This window comes from Gymnoscopelus braueri (genome assembly GCF_963280865.1).
Source record: "Gymnoscopelus braueri genome assembly, chromosome: 12".
Classification (NCBI taxonomy): Eukaryota; Metazoa; Chordata; class Actinopteri; order Myctophiformes; family Myctophidae; genus Gymnoscopelus; species Gymnoscopelus braueri.
In genome coordinates this window covers 46,567,585-46,587,200 of record NC_137614.1, presented here as the reverse complement: position 1 = coordinate 46,587,200, position 19,616 = coordinate 46,567,585, and the positions used below count along the sequence as shown (strand labels likewise).

Here is a 19,616-nt window from a genome sequence, read left to right as displayed (position 1 = left end):
TTGACCAGTAAGCTCCGCCCTTAGATTGTCCGCAATTTTGAGCAGTTTGAAAAACACTTAAACCCAGGATTTTTCAGCTATTTGCGTGAAACTGTATCATCTGAGCGATCTCCTTTTTCACAGGTTTTTGTCTGTTGGTCCAATGGCTTCTCCCTTAAACGTGTGCCTCACAACCTGAACGTTGCCAGTTCAAGCCTCACATGATGCAGACTCATTTAAGTTAAATTGCAAAAAACACGACTGTATCAATGAATACATGTGCAAACGGTAAAGATAACATGAAATGCTTATTTGAGAGTATGTTTTTTCAATGTATGACGTACTTCATTGTGAAAATAGCCGATCTACAATCTCACAACTTTTCAGATAGCAACGTTTTGTGAGCTTGTAGATCGGCTGCTTTCACTGGTTTCGGTTTCGAGGAGACATACAATTTCTCTATTGGTAAATGGTTTGTGAACGAGTGATCTTAGTGTTAGTGAAACAGGGGCTTGGTTCATGACAGAAGGCAAAAGTTTATGATCTTCAACAGACAACTTCAGCCTGGATGAAGCTATAGCACTACAGGTAGTGTCTCAGCCTGTGAGTCTGAAGGTTGAGAGTTTGATTCCTGTCAATGGCAATAGGTTGAGCTGTCTGTTTCTCTCACTCTGTCTATCTGGCTCTGGTAGGTGGGTCATTACGGGGCCAGAGCTCAGCTCTGGACCTGTTTTAATGTTGCCCTCTTTTTTCTTCTGCCACTTTTCGCAGTTCTGGCTGAACCGTGCATACGCTTTTTACGAAACTTGGCCATATGGTAGATGGTCATGAAAAACTATCAAGAAATAATTCTCACAATCTTTCGTCAAAAGGTGGCGCTATAGCAAAATGCCAACTTTGAACAGGTACAACTCATGCCCTGTTTGACCTACAGCCATGAAACTTCAATACCCACATGCGTCTACTCATGATGAACAACTTTCACGCTCTGACTTTTGACCTCTGACCTTTAGATCTCCCACCATTTTGAATTATATGAAAAACAGTTAAAACCTATCTCCTCCTGGGATTTTTTAGTAATCTGCACGAAACGTTTTACACATGAACTTTGGACCTATGCCGACAAACTGATGCAAAAGATTTTCCATAAGTGAAAAAATGAAGCTTTAATGAGCCAATGAATATTGCAGTGTTATGACAATTATTCATCTGCCCCTAACACATACATGCAGACTCACATTTCTTTGAAACTTTGCGTTAATGTTGAGGGTCATTCCAAATATTACTGAAACCAATCTTACTCCAATTGGTCAAAGGGGGGCGCTATAGCGATTTTTTGAAAGTGCAAACTTTAAACAGGCAAAAGTCATGCCTCGTTTGGCCGACAGCCATTAAACCTGTTTACACATGTGCCTTGACTCATGAGGAACACATGTATCACGTTGACCAGTAAGCTCCGCCCTTAGATTGTCCGCAATTTTGAGCAGTTTGAAAAACACTTAAACCCAGGATTTTTCAGCTATTTGCGTGAAACTGTATCATCTGAGCGATCTCCTTTTTCACAGGTTTTTGTCTGTTGGTCCAATGGCTTCTCCCTTAAACGTGTGCCTCACAACCTGAACGTTGCCAGTTCAAGCCTCACATGATGCAGACTCATTTAAGTTAAATTGCAAAAAACATGACTGTATCAATGAATACATGTGCAAACGGTAAAGATAACATGAAATGCTTATTTGAGAGTATGTTTTTTCAATGTATGACGTACTTCATTGTGAAAATAGCCGATCTACAATCTCACAACTTTTCAGATAGCAACGTTTTGTGAGCTTGTAGATCGGCTGCTTTCACTGGTTTCGGTTTCGAGGAGACATACAATTTCTCTATTGGTAAATGGTTTGTGAACGAGTGATCTTAGTGTTAGTGAAACAGGGGCTTGGTTCATGACAGAAGGCAAAAGTTTATGATCTTCAACAGACAACTTCAGCCTGGATGAAGCTATAGCACTACAGGTAGTGTCTCAGCCTGTGAGTCTGAAGGTTGAGAGTTTGATTCCTGTCAATGGCAATAGGTTGAGCTGTCTGTTTCTCTCACTCTGTCTATCTGGCTCTGGTAGGTGGGTCATTACGGGGCCAGAGCTCAGCTCTGGACCTGTTTTAATGTTGCCCTCTTTTTTCTTCTGCCACTTTTCGCAGTTCTGGCTGAACCGTGCATACGCTTTTTACGAAACTTGGCCATATGGTAGATGGTCATGAAAAACTATCAAGAAATAATTCTCACAATCTTTCGTCAAAAGGTGGCGCTATAGCAAAATGCCAACTTTGAACAGGTACAACTCATGCCCTGTTTGACCTACAGCCATGAAACTTCAATACACACATGCGTCTACTCATGATGAACAACTTTCACGCTCTGACTTTTGACCTCTGACCTTTAGATCTCCCACCATTTTGAATTATATGAAAAACAGTTAAAACCTATCTCCTCCTGGGATTTTTGAGTAATCTGCACGAAACGTTTTACACATGAACTTTGGACCTATGCCGACAAACAAGCAGCAAAGATTTTCCATAAGTGAAAAAATGAAGCTTTAATGAGCCAATGAATATTGCAGTTTTATGACAATTATTCATCTGCTCCTAACACATACATGCAGACTCACATTTCTTTGAAACTTTGCGGTAATGTTGAGGGTCATTCCAAATATCACTGAAACCAATCTTACTCCAATTGGTCAAAGGGGGGCGCTATAGCGATTTTTTTTTAATGCAAACTTTAAACAGGCAAAAGTCATGCCTCGTTTGGCCGACAGCCATTAAACCTGCTTACACATGTGCCTTGACTCATGAGGAACACATGTATCACGTTGACCAGTAAGCTCCGCCCTTAGATTGTCCGCAATTTTGAGCAGTTTGGAAAACACTTAAACCCAGGATTTTCCAGCTATTTGCGTGAAACTGTATCATCTGTGTCATCTCCTTTTTCACAGGTTCTTGTCTGTTGGTCCAATGGCTTCTCCCTTAAGCGAGTGCCTCACGACCGCAAGGTTGCCGGTTCAAGCCTCACTTGTTGCAGACTCATTTAAGTTGAATTGCAAAAAACATGACTGTATCAATGAATACATGTGCAAACGGTAAAGATAACATGAAATGCTTATTTGAGAGTATGTTTTTTCAATGTATGACGTACTTCATTGTGAAAATAGCCGATCTACAATCTCAAAACTTTTCAGATAGCAACGTGTTTCTGAGCTTGTAGATCGGCTGCTTTCACTGGTTCAATTTTATCTTCAACAGACAACCTCAGCCTAGACAAAGCTATAGCACTATAGGTAGTGTTGCAGCCTGTCAATCCGAAGGTTGAGGGTTAGATTCCTGTTAATGGCAATATGTTGAGACGTCCAATCAATCCATTCTGCTTCCAACTTTCTCTCTCTTCAATCTATTATGTTTCCATGTCTCTCTCTCTTCAATCTATTCCGTTTCCATGTCTCTCTCTCCGCCCTTAGATTGTCCGCAATATTGAGCAGTTTGAAAAACACTTAAACCCAGGATTTTTCAGTTATTTGCGTGAAATGGTATCATCTGTTTGACCTCCGTTTTCACTGGATCATGTCTGTTGGTCCAATGGCTTCCCGCTTAAGTGAATGTTTCACTACATCAAGGTTGCCGGTTCAAGCCTCACTTGGTGGAGACTTCATTTAAAGTGCATTGCAAACAACAAGACTGTATTATTGAATACATATGCAATTGATAAAGATAACATGAAATGCTTATTTGAGAAGGTATGTTTTTGCAATGTATGACATATTTCATTCTGAAAATAGCCGATCTACAATCTCAAAACTTTTCAGATAGCAACGTGTTTCTGAGCTTGTAGATCGGCTGCTTTCACTGGTTCACTTTTATCTTCAACAGACAACCTCAGCCTGTACAAAGCTATAGCACTATAGGTAGTGTTGCAGCTTGTCAATCCGAAGGTTGAGGGTTCGATTCCTGTTAATGGCAATAGGTTGAGATGTCCAATCAATCCATTCTGCTTCCATCTTTCTCTCTCTTCAATCTATTATGTTTCCATGTCTCTCTCTCTTCAATCTATTCCGTTTCCATGTCTCTCTCTCCGCCCTTAGATTGTCCGCAATTTTGAGCAGTTTGAAAAACACTTAAACCCAGGATTTTTCAGTTATTTGCATGAAATGGTATCATCTGTTTGACCTCCGTTTTCACTGGATCAGGTCTGTTGGTCCAATGGCTTCCCGCTTGAGTGAATGTTTCACTACATCAAGGTTGCCGGTTCAAGCCTCACTTGGTGGAGACTTCATTTAAAGTGCATTGCAAACAACAAGACTGTATTAATGAATACATATGCAATTGATAAAGATAACTTGAAATGCTTATTTGAGAAGGTATGTTTTTGCAATGTATGACATAGTTCATTCTGAAAATAGCCGATCTACAATCTCAAAACTTTTCAGATAGCAACGTGTTTCTGAGCTTGTAGATCGGCTGCTTTCACTGGTTCACTTTTATCTTCAACAGACAACCTCAGCCTGTACAAAGCTATAGCACTATAGGTAGTGTTGCAGCTTGTCAATCCGAAGGTTGAGGGTTCGATTCCTGTTAATGGCAATAGGTTGAGATGTCCATTCTGCTTCCATCTCTCTTCAATCTATTATGTTTCCAAGTCTCTTTCTCTCTCTTCAATCTATTCCGTTTCCATGTCTCTCTCGCTCTCTCCCTCTCTCCCTTCAATCTATTCCGTTTCCATGTCTCTCTCTCTCTTCAATCTATTCCGTTTCCATGTCTCTCTCTCTCTTCAATCTATTCCGTTTCCATGTCTCTCTCTCTCTCTCTTTCTTCAATCTATTCCGTTTCCATGTCTGTCTCTCTCTCTCTCTCTTTCTTCAATCTATTCCGTTTCCATGTCTCTCTCTCTCTTTCTCTTCAATCTATTCCGTTTCCATGTCTCTCTCTCTCTCTTTCTCTTCAATCTATTCCGTTTCCATGTCTCTCTCTCTCTCTCTTTCTCTTCAATCTATTCCGTTTCTCTCTCTCTCTCTTTCTCTTCAATCTATTCTGTTTCTCTCTCTCTCTCTTTCTCTTCAATCTATTCCGTTTCTCTCTCTCTTTCTCTTCAATCTATTCCGTTTCTCTCTCTCTCTTTCTCTTCAATCTATTCCGTTTCTCTCTCTCTCTCTCTCTTCAATCTATTCCGTTTCTCTCTCTCTCTTCAATCTATTCCGTCTCTCTCTCTCTCTCTCTCTCTCTCTCTCTCTCTCTCTCTCTCTCTCTCTCTCTCTCTCTCTCTCTCTCTCTCTCTCCCCCCCCCCCACTGGCCCCGTATTATCGCTGCTTGCAGCTATATTAGCAGATTATTTTTGCTGGGGAAAAACTTCAAAGTGTTTCCTTCAAAATGAAACCATGCCCATGCATTTATTCCAAATGGTTCAAGAACAATAATAAACGTAATAATAAACTTTATTTATATAGCACCTTTCATGACATAAATGCAGCGCAAAGTGCTTTACAGAACAAAACAAAAACAAACAAAAATAAAATGTATAAAATACACAATAAAACAGTGGCAAAAAACACTGGCATAAAATGAATGGCTAAAACAATACATAACAGGCAGTGAGGCAGTGAGCAAAACAGTAAAGACATGAATAACAACACAGAGATTTAGAAGAGAAAAAATCAACTAAAAGCAAGAGTGAAGAAATATGTCTTGAGCTGTGCTTTAAAACTGTCCACAGACTGGGTGCCTGTCTTATGTGTAATGGGAGTTTATTCCAAGCCGTCGGACCGTAGAAGCAGAATGCTGCTTCACCGTGTTTTTATATGACATTTCAGGCACTTCGAGTAGGCCTGCACTAGAAGACCTGAGGGGGGGGCGGTTTGGAACGTATTTAGGGAGGAGGTCATAGAGGTAGGAAGGTGCCAGACCATTGAGAGCTTTATAAACAAGAAAATAATTTTAAAATCAATCCTAAAAACAACCGGGAGCCAATGTAGTGATGCTAAAACTGGAGTAATATGTTCTCTCATCTTAGTTTTAGTTAAAACTCTGGCTGCCGCATTTTGAACTAGATGTAGTCTGTCGGTTGTTTTCTTTGGCAGGCCAGAAAAACAACAACAATCAGATTACTTTGGGTATGCTGTGTACAGGTATTTTATAAAGGATTGTTAACAGGTTAAAAAAAAAAATGCTAAAAAAAAAAAAAATCTGCTGGAGAACCCCTGGAACCCCTCCAAGGACACTTGGGGGTCCCCAGACCCCACTCTGAGAACCAATGGCCTACAGTACCAACTGACGATACTTGCTGAGCATTTGTGTGTGAGTACGTGTGTGCCCACAGCACGCTACAGTTTGGATGAGTAGCCTCTAGACATATTTTGGTTTTGTCATAAAACTGATATTTTACATAGCCTACAGTACATATGGTTGTCACTGTCAGTGTGCGCTGTGGGCTTCAGTTTTTGCACTCATCTATCAAAAACAAACGTATGTCTATGTGGGATAGAGAAGTGGTCAGTAACAGTAACTAATTTGATGTTTGATGTTTTCTGGAAATCTGGCACGGAACTTTGTATTTGGGTTTTGCACAGTAATGTGCTAGAGCAGCAAGTTGTGCAGCCTCTCCGTGTGTGTGTGTGTGTGTGTGTGTGTGTGTGTGTGTGTGTGTGTGTGTGTGTGTGTGTGTGTGTGTGTGTGTGTGTGTGTGTGTGTGTGTGTGTGTGTGTGTGTGTGAGAATGTATAACTCTGCCTATGGCCACTCAGTACTTCTAAATGCTTCTGATGGGCAGGCAGGTGACTTGTATGGCTGCCTTCACTGTCGGTGTGTGGAAGGGTTAATGTGAGACGTACTGCACATTGTAAAGCACTTTGAATAGTCAAAGTCCACTCTGACAAAGATATCACATCACATATCTGATGATCTGAGGCACAAAGAACAACCAGGAAACAGAAAGGTTGTTATTCTGTCACTCCAAAGAGACGGACAATAGGATTTACCTTCAGATCAAACACAACTTCCAGTGAGGGAGGACAGACTGTCTTTCTACAGCTACAGGAGGGAATACTGACCCAGACCACTTGAACCTACTGCTGACTCTGTCAGCTGAATGGACTTTAACAAGAACCAGCATTCACAGTGAAAGTACACTTCAGGGAAACATTCTAGAGGAGGGAGTGTTACCACGACTGACTGGCTGATTTCCTGGCTTGAACAGTGTGTTTGTAGCTTCACTCAGAGACCAAATGGCTTCCAAGTCGTCTCGCCCTGAAGAGGATTATTGCTGTCCTGTGTGTTGTGACATCTTTAAAGATCCTGTTCTCCTGCCATGCAGCCACATTCTGTAAAGCCTGTCTGCAGGAATGGTGGAGAGAGAAGGTAAGAAAGGAATGTCCAGTTTGCAAGGAGAGACATTCAGTGGATCCACCCAGAAACTTGGCTCTGAAGAACCTGTGTGAGGCCTTCATACAGGAGAGACATCAGAGAGCTTCAACAGGGTCTGAGGTTATCTGCAGTCTGCATGGTGAGAAACTCAGACTGTTCTGTCTGGAATGTCAACAGCCAGTGTGTGTTGTGTGTCGAGATGCTAAAAAACACACCGACCACAGATTCAGACCCATCGATGAAGCTGCGCTGGATCACAAGGAGGAAGTCCAGAAATCACTGAAGCCTTTACAGGAGAAACTAGAGGTCTTTAATAAAGCTAAAACAAACTATGATCAAACAGCAGAACACATTCAGTTCCAGACTCAGAACACAGAGATGCAGATTAAAGAACAGTTTAAGAAGATGCGTCAGTTTCTACAAGAGGAAGAGGATGCTAGGATTGCTGTACTGAGGGAGGAAGAGCAGCAGAAGAGTCAGATGATGAAGGAGAAGATTGAGGGTCTAAACAGAGACATATCAACTCTCTCAAACACAATCAGAGCCATAGAGGAGGAGCTGAGAGCTGAACACATCTCATTCCTGCAGAACTACAAGACTACAATGGAAAGAGTCCAGTTCACACTGCAGGACCCACAGCTGGTCTCAGGAGCACTGATAGACGTGACCAAACACCTGAACAACCTGACCTTCAGAGTCTGGGACAAGATGAAGGACATTGTCTCCTACACTCCTGTCATTCTGGACCCCAACACTGCCCATCCACGCTACAGCCTGTCTGATGATCTGACCAGTGTGAGATTGGGAGAGATACAGCAGCTTCCTGACAACCCAGAGAGGTTTGACCCCTATATCCATGTCCTGGGTTCTGAGGGCTTTAACTCAGGGACTCACAGCTGGGATGTTGAGGTTGGAGACAATGCATACTGGTCAGTAGGTGTGTTACCAGAGTCCTTTCAGAGGAAGGGAGACAGAGGGGGTCAATTATGGAGAATAATGTTAAATAAAGGTAAATACACAGCAGACTACTCACCAGGGTCAGTCACTAATCTCTCATTGAAAAAGAAACCTCAGAGGATCAGAGTCCAGCTGGACTGGAATGAAGGAAAGTTGTCCTTCTCTGATCCTGATACTAACACACACCTACACACCTTCACACACACTTTCACTGACACACTCTTTCCATACATTTGCACTGGTCAGATTGGTGGTACTCTGAAGATATTACCAGGGAAGGTCAGTGTAACTCTGGGACAATGTAGTTAGACATGATGATGAGGATTATATTGATATATTGATTGATTGATTGATTGATTGATTGATTTCTTTATGAATCAAAACAATATAACAGCACAGAGGTACAGTAGCACATTTAGGCTAAAAGGATCACACACAAACAAGTCCTGAGGACCTTTTTCCATTGTGGTCCTAAAGTAATACTTGTCAATGTTAGAATTAGAGTGTTTACACTCTGATCTGTGATGACATCATCATCATCTACACAGTAAAATACAAGTGTTAATTTAACTTTGAAGAGTGTAAAATGTTACCAAATGGACCCTATGATCCACAACATGATATCATTATCATCTACAAAATCCAAGTATTAATTTAACGTGTACATAATGGAACCAAATGGACCTGTAATAGTAATGATGTTGGGGAGTCAGGGTACTTTACTATAAGATATTAGACTAATAATGTGATTATTTTACTGTTGTATTTCTACACAGTTTACTCATAAAATATAGAATCACCACGTTGGATACTTTTCAAAAGGTTTTACTGATCAATTGAATTAAATACTTTTTTTTGGGGTAATTATTAGATTATTATTTATGCTGTTTTCTAGTAACCAAACCATGGAGATGTTCTTTAACATTAGATTATATCAGTTAACATTTGTTGCATTGATCTCTGTGTGTGTTCTGAGCCCTGTAACATGAATGATCCTCTGATTTACTATCTTGTCACTATAAATACAACACAGTGTGTTTTTACTTTTCATGGTAGACTGATGATGCTTTTTGTAACCATAACATGTATCTGTTCCCACTTTACACCCTTTTTGGTAACACTTTTTATTGTGTCTCACTATGGATCATTAAAGAATAATAATTTAGCATCTGCCAAACCTCTGTGGACATTCACTTTGTTATGTTGGTGTGTGAGTGTTCCTTTAGTCTTCTTATTGTGTTGAGTAACAGGAAGCTGAGGGTAGAAAGACATACAACACATGACATGAATCTGACTGGAATCAAACCAGAGACATTGTAACCACATGGTCGTCTCTGTAACTATTTTCCTACTAGTGACTCTTCACCAATCAGTGTGCCACATTCATTTTCTTCTGTCATATTCTTCTGAGATAAAATAATTCTGCAATATGATAGGAATTGGGATTGTTCATTTGTAGCAATTCTGATCCCTTAATCGATCCTGCTTATCGGTCCAATTCAGTATCAATCCCACTATCGATCCTTTTCTATTGTTGGTAGTTGTTGGCAAATTGATGCTAATCTGGGGTCATTTTCTTTAAAAAAAAGTGTTGTCAATGTGCTGTGTTTCACTCAGCTAATGTGAGACTGATAGCAGAGCTGTTCTAGTAGTAGTGGGAATGAGATCTGATGCATTTTTGGAAGAAACAGCAGCTACTGTGTTAACCCATTAAAACCGGGAACGCATCTGTGTGTCATTTTTGGATTTCTTTGGCTAATCAAAAATAGCAGATCTACAAGCTCATAGCGCGGCACTGCCGCGCTATGAGCTTGTAGATCTGCTATTTTAGAAAAATCTTGAAAATGTGCGCAAATCATAGAATATATATATATGTTGTAAAGCGAACATTTTTAACTCCGACCTGTGCTTCTGGGGGTCCCTGGAACAACATATATTGAGATGGGGGTTCGCGGCCAAATACATATCATTTTGGGGGTCCTTGACATGGAAAAGTTGGAGCACCACTGATGTAGCAACATACATTTTTTAAACTGTTAGGATTTAGAAGACAATTGCAGAATATACATTCAAAGATTTACAACCAAACCTGTTTCTAATATGGTGTGTGTACGTCACGTGTGTGTGTGTGTGTGTGTGTGTGTGTGTGTGTGTGTGTGTGTGTGTGTGTGTGTGTGTGTGTGTGTGTGTGTGTGTGTGTGTGTGTGTGTGTGTGTGTGTGTGTGTGTGTGTGTGTGTGTTAGTGTGTGCGTGCGTGCGTGAGTGTGTGTTGCTTCCTCTTGGCTCCCATACAGTGTAATAAACTCATCCCATTGCAGTCAGAACTGCAGACTCACTCCCAATGTTCCACTGTGTAGTCTGAAGACCCAACTCTTCAGACTCCACCTCACCCCCTACAGTAGCACTTCACTCTCTCTGTACCCCTTCTTGTCACCTTTGTTCTATAGATACAGTAGTAGCTTACTATGCAGATATGTTTTGGTCACTTGTTCTAATGTTTTCGTTATGTCTTTTTCTTTCATCACAAATATTAAGTTCCTCGGCCGTTTTTGCATTTTCCAGAAAACAAACACGTGTACATAAGTGTGTGTGTCACCTACCTAGGCGAGCTATATACCATTTTAAAGCTACTGGTCTTGTGATTAAAATGATGCAAACTATTCCAATAGCATCAAAACCGACGGTACAATGAGCGCCGAAGTCCGACATACACAAACAAACAAACATTCACAAAGCTTCAGCGACTTGTTGAAAGTGTAATTCTACTCCACCAATATGAAATACTTTCACAAAAAATATATTCTTACTTCTGTTTGATCAGTGACCTATGGAGTGGTACATATCAGATAAGATAAGATACTGTATAAATGTATAGGCTCATTTAAAATTTGATAGGGCATTGACATGGATTGTTTTATGCAAGTCATCTTTTTATTGTAAGTCCAGAGTACACCAGAGTGATACAGTACAGCTGTAAAAAACAAACAAACAAACAAACAAAAAACATTACCTTACAACATTTTGTAACTGACAATTCTTATTGTTAAAGCAAGTACCTTATTGTAAAGTCTGGCATGTCTACCAAATTAATGCCGTTTTAACATCACAGCACTATGTGTTTCAAGTGTCAATTCAATGGTACAATGTGTGGCCCTTCACTCACTTTATGGAAGTCAGTATGGCCCTCTGGAAATAAATCTAGCCCACACCTGCTCTAGACATATTTTGGTTTTCTCATAAAACTGATATTTTATCTACACATGGTTGTCACTGTCAGTGTGCGCTGTGCGTTTCAGTTGTGTGCGCTCATTTATCAAAAACAAACGTATGTCTATGTGGGATAGAGAACTGGTCTCTCCGTTTCCTTTTGTGTGTGTGTGTGTGTGTGTGTGTGTGTGTGTGTGTGTGTGTGTGTGTGTGTGTGTGTGTGTGTGTGTGTGTGTGTGTGTGTGTGTGTGTGTGTGTGTGTGTGTGTGTGTGTGTGTGTGTGCGCGTGTGTGTGCCTATGGCCACTCAGTACTTATGACTGCTTCTGATGGGCAGGCAGGTGACTTGTATGGCTGCCTTCACTGTCGATGTGGAAGGGTTAAAGTGAGACGTACATTTTAAAGCACTTTGAACAGTCAAAGTCCACTCTGACAAAGATATCACACCACATATCTGATGATCTGGGGCACAAAGTGTCATAGCTCCACTCCAACCAGACTCATCTGAGAGAAACCAGGAAACAGAGAGGTTGTTATTCTGCCACTCCACACGCAAAGAGACGGACAATATGATTTACCTTCAGATCAAACACAACTTTCAGTGAGAGAGTACAGGGTGTCTGTCCACAGATACAGGAGGGAATACTGACCCACCAGACCACTTGAACCTGTTGCTGACTCTGTCAGCTGAATGGACTTTAACAAGAGCCAGGATTCACAGTGAAAGTAACCTTCAGGGAACATTCTAGAGGAGGGAGTGTTACCACCACTGACTGGCTGATTTCCTCACGTGAACAGAGTGTTTGTAGCTTCACTCAGAGACCAAATGGCTTCCAAGTCGTCTCACCCAGAAGAGGATTATTGCTGTCCTGTGTGTTGTGACATCTTTAAAGAACCTGTTCTCCTGTCCTGTAGTCACAGCTTCTGTAAAGCCTGTCTGCAGGAATGGTGGAGAGAGAAGAAAATAAAGCAATGTCCAGTTTGCAAGGAGAGACATTCAGTGGATCCACCCAGAAACTTGGCTCTGAAGAACCTGTGTGAGGCCTTCATACAGGAGAGACATCAGAGAGCTTCAACAGGGTCTGGGGTTCTCTGCAGTCTGCATGGTGAGAAACTCAGACTGTTCTGTCTGGAATGTCAACAGCCAGTGTGTGTTGTGTGTCGAGATGCTAAAAAACACACCAAACACAGATTCAGACCCATCGATGAAGCTGCACTTGATCACAAGAAAGAAGTCAAGAAATCAATGAAGCCTTTACAGGATAAACTGAATGTCTTTAATAAAGCTAAAACAAACTATGATCAAACGGCTGAACACATTCAGTTCCAGACCCAGAACACAGAGATGCAGATTAAGGAACAGTTTAAGAAGATGCGTCAGTTTCTACAAGAGGAAGAGGATGATAGGATTGCTGTACTGAGGGAGGAAGAGCAGCAGAAGAGTCAGATGATGAAGGAGAAGATTGAGGGTCTAAACAGAGACATATCAACCCTTTCAAACACAATCAGAGCCATAGAGGAGGAGCTGAGAGCTGAACACATCACATTACTGCAGAACTACAAGACCACAGTGCAAAGAGTCCAGTTCACACTGCAGGACCCACAGCCGGTCTCAGGAGCACTGATAGACGTGACCAAACACCTGAGCAACCTGACCTTCAGAGTCTGGGACAAGATGAAGGACATTGTCTCCTACACTCCTGCCATTCTGGATCCCAACACTGCCCATCCAAACCACATCCTGTCTGATGATCTGACCAGTGTGAGATGGGGAAAGAAACAGCAGCTTCCTGACAACCCAGAGAGGTTTGACCACTATGGCCATATCCTGGCTTCTAAGGGCTTTAACTCAGGGACTCACAGCTGGGATGTTGAGGTTGGAGACAATACATGTTGGTCAGTAGGTGTGTTACCAGAGTCCTATCAGAGGAAGGGAGACAGAGGGGGTCAATTATGGAGAATAAGGTTAAATCAAGGTAAATACACAGCATCAATCATACCAGGGTCAGACACTGATCTCTCAGTGAAGCAGAAACCTCAGAGGATCAGAGTCCAGCTGGACTGGAATGAAAGAAAACTGTCCTTCTCTGATCCTGATACTAATACACACCTACACACCTTCACACACACTTTCACTGACACGCTCTTTCCATACATTTGCATCGGTCAGATTGGCTCTCTGAAGATATTACCAGGGAATGTCAGTGTAACTCTGGGACAATGTAGTTAAACATGATGGTGAGGATTATATTGATTGATTGAATGATTGATTGATTGATTGATTGATTGATTGATTGATTGATTGATTGATTGATTGATTGATTGATTGATTGATTAATTACTTTATTAATCAAAACAATTTAACAGCAACGGAGGTAAAGTGAAATATTTAGGCTAAGGTTTACACAAAAAAGTCCTGATGACTTGTTTCCATTGTGGTCCTAAAGTAATACTGTTTCTGATCTGTGATGACATCATCATCATCTACACAGTAAAAGACAAGTGTTAATTTAACTCTGAAAAGTGTAAAATGTTACCAAATGGACCCTATGATCCACAACATGATATTATCATCTACAAAATCCAAGTATTAATTTAACTTTGAAGAGTGTACAAAATGGAACCAAATAGACCTGTAATAGTAATGATGTTGGGGGAGTCAGGGTACTTTACTATAAGATATTAGACTAATAATATGATTATTTTACTTTTGTATTTCTACACAGTTTACTCGTAAAATATAGAATCACCATGTTGGATACATCTCTAAAGGTTTTACTGAGCAATTGAATTAATTTTGTTTTTGTAGGTAATTATTAGATTATTTAGTGTGTTGTATTGTGCTGTTTTCTAGTAACCAAGTACCAACCATGGAGATGTTCTTATTAGATTGTATATTAGTTTAGATTTGTTGCATTGATCTCTGTGTGTGTTCTGAGCCCTGTAACATGAATGATCCTCTGATTGACTATCTTGTCCCTGCTAATAGGACACAGGCTTGTGTTTTTACTTTTCATGGCAGACTGAGGATGTTTTTTGTAACCAAAACATGTATCTGTTCCCACTTTAAACCCTTTTTGGTAAAACTCTTTAGTATTATATATTTCACTATGGATCATTAAAGAATAATACTTTTGCATCTGCCAAACCTCTGTGGACATTCACTTTGTTATGTTGGTGTGTGAGTGTTCCTTTAGTCTTCTCAATGTGTGACAGGAAGCTGAGGGTAGAAAGACATACAACACATGACTCTGACTGGAATCAAACCAGAGACATTGTAACCACATGGTCATTTCTGTGACTATTTACCTACTAATGACTCTTCACCACCATTGCGCCACATTCATTATCTTTTGACATAATTCTTCTGAGATTAAATAATTCTGCAATATGATAGGAATGGGGATCGTTCATTTGTAGCAATTCTGATCCCTTAATCCATCCTGGTTATCTGTCCAATTCCTTATCAATCCCACTATCGATCCTTTTCTATTGTTGGTAGTTGTTGGCAAATTGATGCTAATCTGGGGGTATTTTCATTTAAAAAAAAGTGTTGTCAATGTGCTGTGTTTCACTCAGCTAATGTGAGACTGATAGCAGAGCTGTTCTAGTAGTAGTGGGAATGAGATCTGATGCATTTTCAGAAGAAACAGCAGCTACTGTGTTAACCCATTAAAACCGGGAACGCATCTGTGTGTCATTTTTAGATTTCTTTGGCTATTCAAAAATAGCAGATATACAAGCTCATAGCGCGGCACCGAGTGCCGCGCTATGAGCTTGTAGATCTGCTATTTTAGAAAAATCTTGAAAATGTGTGCAAATCTTAGAATATATATATATATGTTTTAAAGCGAACATTTTTAACTCCGACCAGTGCTTCTGGGGGTCCCAGGAACAACATATATTGAGATGGGGGTTCGCGGCCAAATACATATCATTTTGGGGGTCCTTGACATGGAAAAATTGGAGCACCACTGACATACTGTAGCAACATACATTTTTTTAACTGTTAGGATTTAGAAGACAATTGCAGAATATACATTCAAAGATTTGCACAAATGTTCATGATTTAATACAAAAATTGCAGATCGACAAGCTCATAGCACGGCACTCGGTGCCGCGCTGTGAACTTGTATATCTGCTATTTTTTAATAGCCAAAGAAATCTAAAGTGACACAGATACTTTCCTGGATTGAATGGGTTAAAACCAAACCTGTTTCTAATATGGTTTGTGTGTGTGTGTGTTAGTGCACGTGTGTGCGTGCGTGCGTGCGTGTGTGTTGCTTCCTCTTTGCTCCCATACAGTGTAATAAACTCCCCATTGCAGTCAGAACTGCAGACTCACTCCCAATGTTCCACTGTGTAGTCTGAAGACCCAACTCTTCAGACTCCACCTCACCCCCTACAGTAGCACTTCACTCTCTCTGTACCCCTTCTTATCACCTTTGTTCTATAGACACAGTAGTAGCTTACTATGCAGATATGTTTTGGTCACTTGTTCTAATGTTTTCGTTACTTAGATTTTTTTTTTTTCCTTCATCACAAATATTAAGTTCCTCGGACGTTTTTGCATTTTCCAGACAAACAAACAAGTGTACATAAGTGTGTGTGTCACCTACCGAGGCAAGCTATATATCATTTTAAAGCTACAGGTCTTGTGATTAAAATGATACAAACTATTCCTATCGCATCAAAACTGATGGTACAATCAACGCCGAAGTCCGACATACACAAACAAACAAACATTCACAAAGCTGCATTTGTATTTGGGTTTTGCACAGTAATGTGCTGGAGCAGCAAGTTGTGCAGCCTCTCCGTTTCCGTGTGTGTGTGTGTGTGTGTGTGTGTGTGTGTGTGTGTGTGTGTGTGTGTGTGTGTGTGTGTGTGTGTGTGTGTGTGTGTGTGTGTGTGTGTGTGTGTGTGTGTGTGTGTGTGTCTGTGTGTGTGTGTGTGTCTCTGTCTGTCTGTCTGTCTGTCTGTGTGTCTGTGTGTGTGTGTGTGTGTGTGTCTGACTGCCTATGGCCACTCAGTACTTATAACTGCTTTGCCTTCATTGTCGGTGTGTGGAAGGGTTAATGTGAGACGTACATTTTAAAGCATCTTGAACAGTCAAAGTCCACTCTGATAAAGATATCACACCACATATCTGATGATCTGAGGCTGTGTGTGTGTGTGTGTGTGTGTGTGTGTGTGTGTGTGTGTGTGTGTGTGTGTGTGTGTGTGTGTGTGTGTGTGTGTGTGTCATAAAGAGGTTGTTATTCTGCCATTCCACACGCAAAGGGGCAATATGATTTACCTTCAGATCAAACACAACTTCCAGTGAGGGAGGACAGACTGTCGTTCTACAGCTACAGGAGGGAATACTGACCCAGACCACTTGAACCTGCTGCTGACTCTGTCAGCTGAATGGACTTTAACAAGAACCAGGATTCACAGTGAAAGTCAACTTCAGGGAACATTCTAGAGGAGGGAGTGTTACCACCACTGACTGACTGATTTCCCGTCTTGAACAGTGTGTCTGTAGCTTCACTCAGAGACCAAATGGCTTCCAAGTCGTCTCACCCTGAAGAGGATTATTGCTGTCCTGTGTGTTGTGACATCTTTAAAGATCCTGTTCTCCTGTCCTGTAGCCACAGCTTCTGTAAAGACTGTCTGCAGGAATGGTGGAGAGAGAAGGTAATAAAGGAATGTCCAGTTTGTAAGGAGAGACATTCAGTGGATCCACCCAGAAACTTGGCTCTGAAGAACGTGTGTGAGGCCTTCATACAGGAGAGACATCAGAGAGCTTCAAAAGGGTCTGAGGTTCTCTGCCGTCTGCATGCTGAGAAACTCAGACTGTTCTGTCTGGAATGTCAGCAGCCAGTGTGTCTTGTGTGTCGAGATGCTAAAAAACACACCGACCACAGATTCAGACCAATCGATGAAGCTGCACTGGATCACAAGGAGGAAGTCCAGAAATCACTGAAGCCTTTACAGGAGAAACTGGAGGTCTTTAATAAAGTTAAAACAAACTATGATCAAACAGCAGCTTCCATTCAGTCCCAGACTCAGCACACAGAGATGCAGATTAAGGAACAGTTTAAGAAGATGCGTCAGTTTCTACAAGAGGGAGAGGATGCTAGGATTGCTGCACTGTGGGAGGAAGAGCAGCAGAAGAGTCAGATGATGAAGGAGAAGATTGAGGGTCTAAACAGAGACATCTCAACTCTTTCAAACACAATCAGAGCCATAGAGGAGGACCTGAGGGCTGAAAACATCTCATTCCTGCAGAACTACAAGACCACAATGCAAAGAGTCCAGTTCACACTGCAGGACCCACAGCCGGTCTCAGGAGCACTGATAGATGAGGCCAAACACCTGAGCAACCTGACCTTCAGAGTCTGGGACAAGATGAAGGACATTGTCTCCTACACTCCTGTCATTCTGGACCCAAACACTGCCCATCCAGTATACATCCTGTCTGATGATCTGACCAGTGTGAGACGTGGAGAGAAACAGCAGCTTCCTGACAACCCAGAGAGGTTTGACCACTATGCCATTGTCCTGGGTTCTGAGGGCTTTAACTCAGGGACTCACAGCTGGGATGTTGAGGTTGGAGACAATACATACTGGGTAGTAGGTGTGTTAGCAGAGTCCTATCAGAGGAAGGGAATCAAAGGGGGTACATTCTGGAAAATAGGGTTAAATGAAGGTAAATACACAGCACGCTACTCATCAAGGTCATTCACTGATCTCTCAGTGAAGCAGAAACCTCAGAGGATCAGAGTCCAGCTGGACTGGAATGAAGGAAAGTTGTCCTTCTCTGATACTGATACTAACACACACATACACACCTTCACACACACTTTCACTGACACACTGTTTCCATTCATTTACACTGATCAGATTGGTGGTTCTCTGAAGATGTTACCAGGGAAGGTCAGTGTAACTCTGGGACAATGTAGTTAGACATGACGATGAGGATTATATTGATTGATTGATTGATTACTTTATGAATCAAAACAATTTAACAGCAACGGAGTTACAGTAGAACATTTAGGGCCCCATTCTGTGGCAAAAAAATCCCCGTTAAATCGGGATAATGGACCTGCGCCGCCCCAATAGGTTATTCTAGCACCTGCTCTACCCGTCACCATTATGCCGACACCGTTATTTGCGCATGGAGGTGTGCCCGTGGGCGTGTTGTTGCTATATCCCCCACATTGCAATTCTACAGACACACATGGGTACGGCTTGGGGAGGGGGGATAGTGGATTCTAGAAGCACCCGCTGGTTTATAAAATCACCCGTCAAGTGCACACAGACACTACAATGGCTTTGTGCGTTGGACCATGAGCCGTGTTGCCAGCCTTGGAGAGAAATAAGCAACCGCAGTCCGCAGGTCTATGAAAACAAAAAGAAGCAACTATAAGGCCACATGAGCACTTCAAACTACTAACTAGAGCTTTCATATCCCCTAAATATTTCAGCCTGGCTCGACTAATAATTGACAAATTAGACCCAGCCCAGCCCGTCAGTCATTTTTCTAAAGAAGCCTTATTTCTCATTAAATCTTGGTAATTCGTTAAGAACAGGAGTCATTCTACCCTAACAGTCTATATTTTATTTAAAAAACAGCTTGGAGCAAATAGGGCTATATAAATATATACACTTCCCCATAACCATTTTAAAAATGATTATGGTTATTCTATGAAATATATGTTTCATAGAATAACCGTAATCATTTTTGCAATGGAGAAATCACATCCAATGTTACCTTCTGGCCGCTGCCTGTGCTTTCATTTGAAGAAATAATCCAACATTTACTTTGAGGTGAAAAAGACATGAAGAAAGTTCTGAAGATCCATTAATTTATGTCATGTTATGGTTTAAACTTTAAAGGGAGCTCTCTACTGCTGCGTCATGACAAGACAGTGATTGATTTGACCTAGGCTACTTTAGCGTTGCGCTGCCCTGTTGATTAATTATTTGGCATCAGCTGTGTAATAATATATAACTATTTTAAATGGCTTTCATATACTCTTGGGGATCTGACTAATATGACAAGTTGCTTATTGTGAACACAATAGCCTACGCT

General features: G+C 41.2%; 2 protein-coding genes and 1 pseudogene across 3 annotated transcripts in view; all 3 read left to right on the top strand.

Moving 5' to 3' along the window:
• The window catches only part of samd10b (sterile alpha motif domain containing 10b), a gene marked incomplete at its 5' end in the record, with an annotated part of 112,126 nt that overhangs the window by 20,295 nt on the left and 72,215 nt on the right, over positions 1–19,616 (top strand). The gene's annotated exons all lie outside the window — the stretch shown is intronic.
• LOC308097650 (E3 ubiquitin-protein ligase TRIM35-like) lies at positions 7,238–8,659 on the top strand (annotated as a pseudogene). Its single transcript has one exon. The product of its transcript is annotated as an E3 ubiquitin-protein ligase TRIM35-like (transcript).
• LOC308097397 (uncharacterized protein) lies at positions 12,366–18,512 on the top strand (the record flags this gene model as incomplete). The annotated part of the gene is made up of 2 exons (XM_080445153.1): positions 12,366–13,704; positions 17,064–18,512. The coding sequence occupies 2 exons, from the start codon at positions 12,366–12,368 to the stop codon at positions 18,485–18,487; spliced, it is 2,763 nt and encodes a 920-aa protein (XP_080301279.1). The 3' UTR covers positions 18,488–18,512.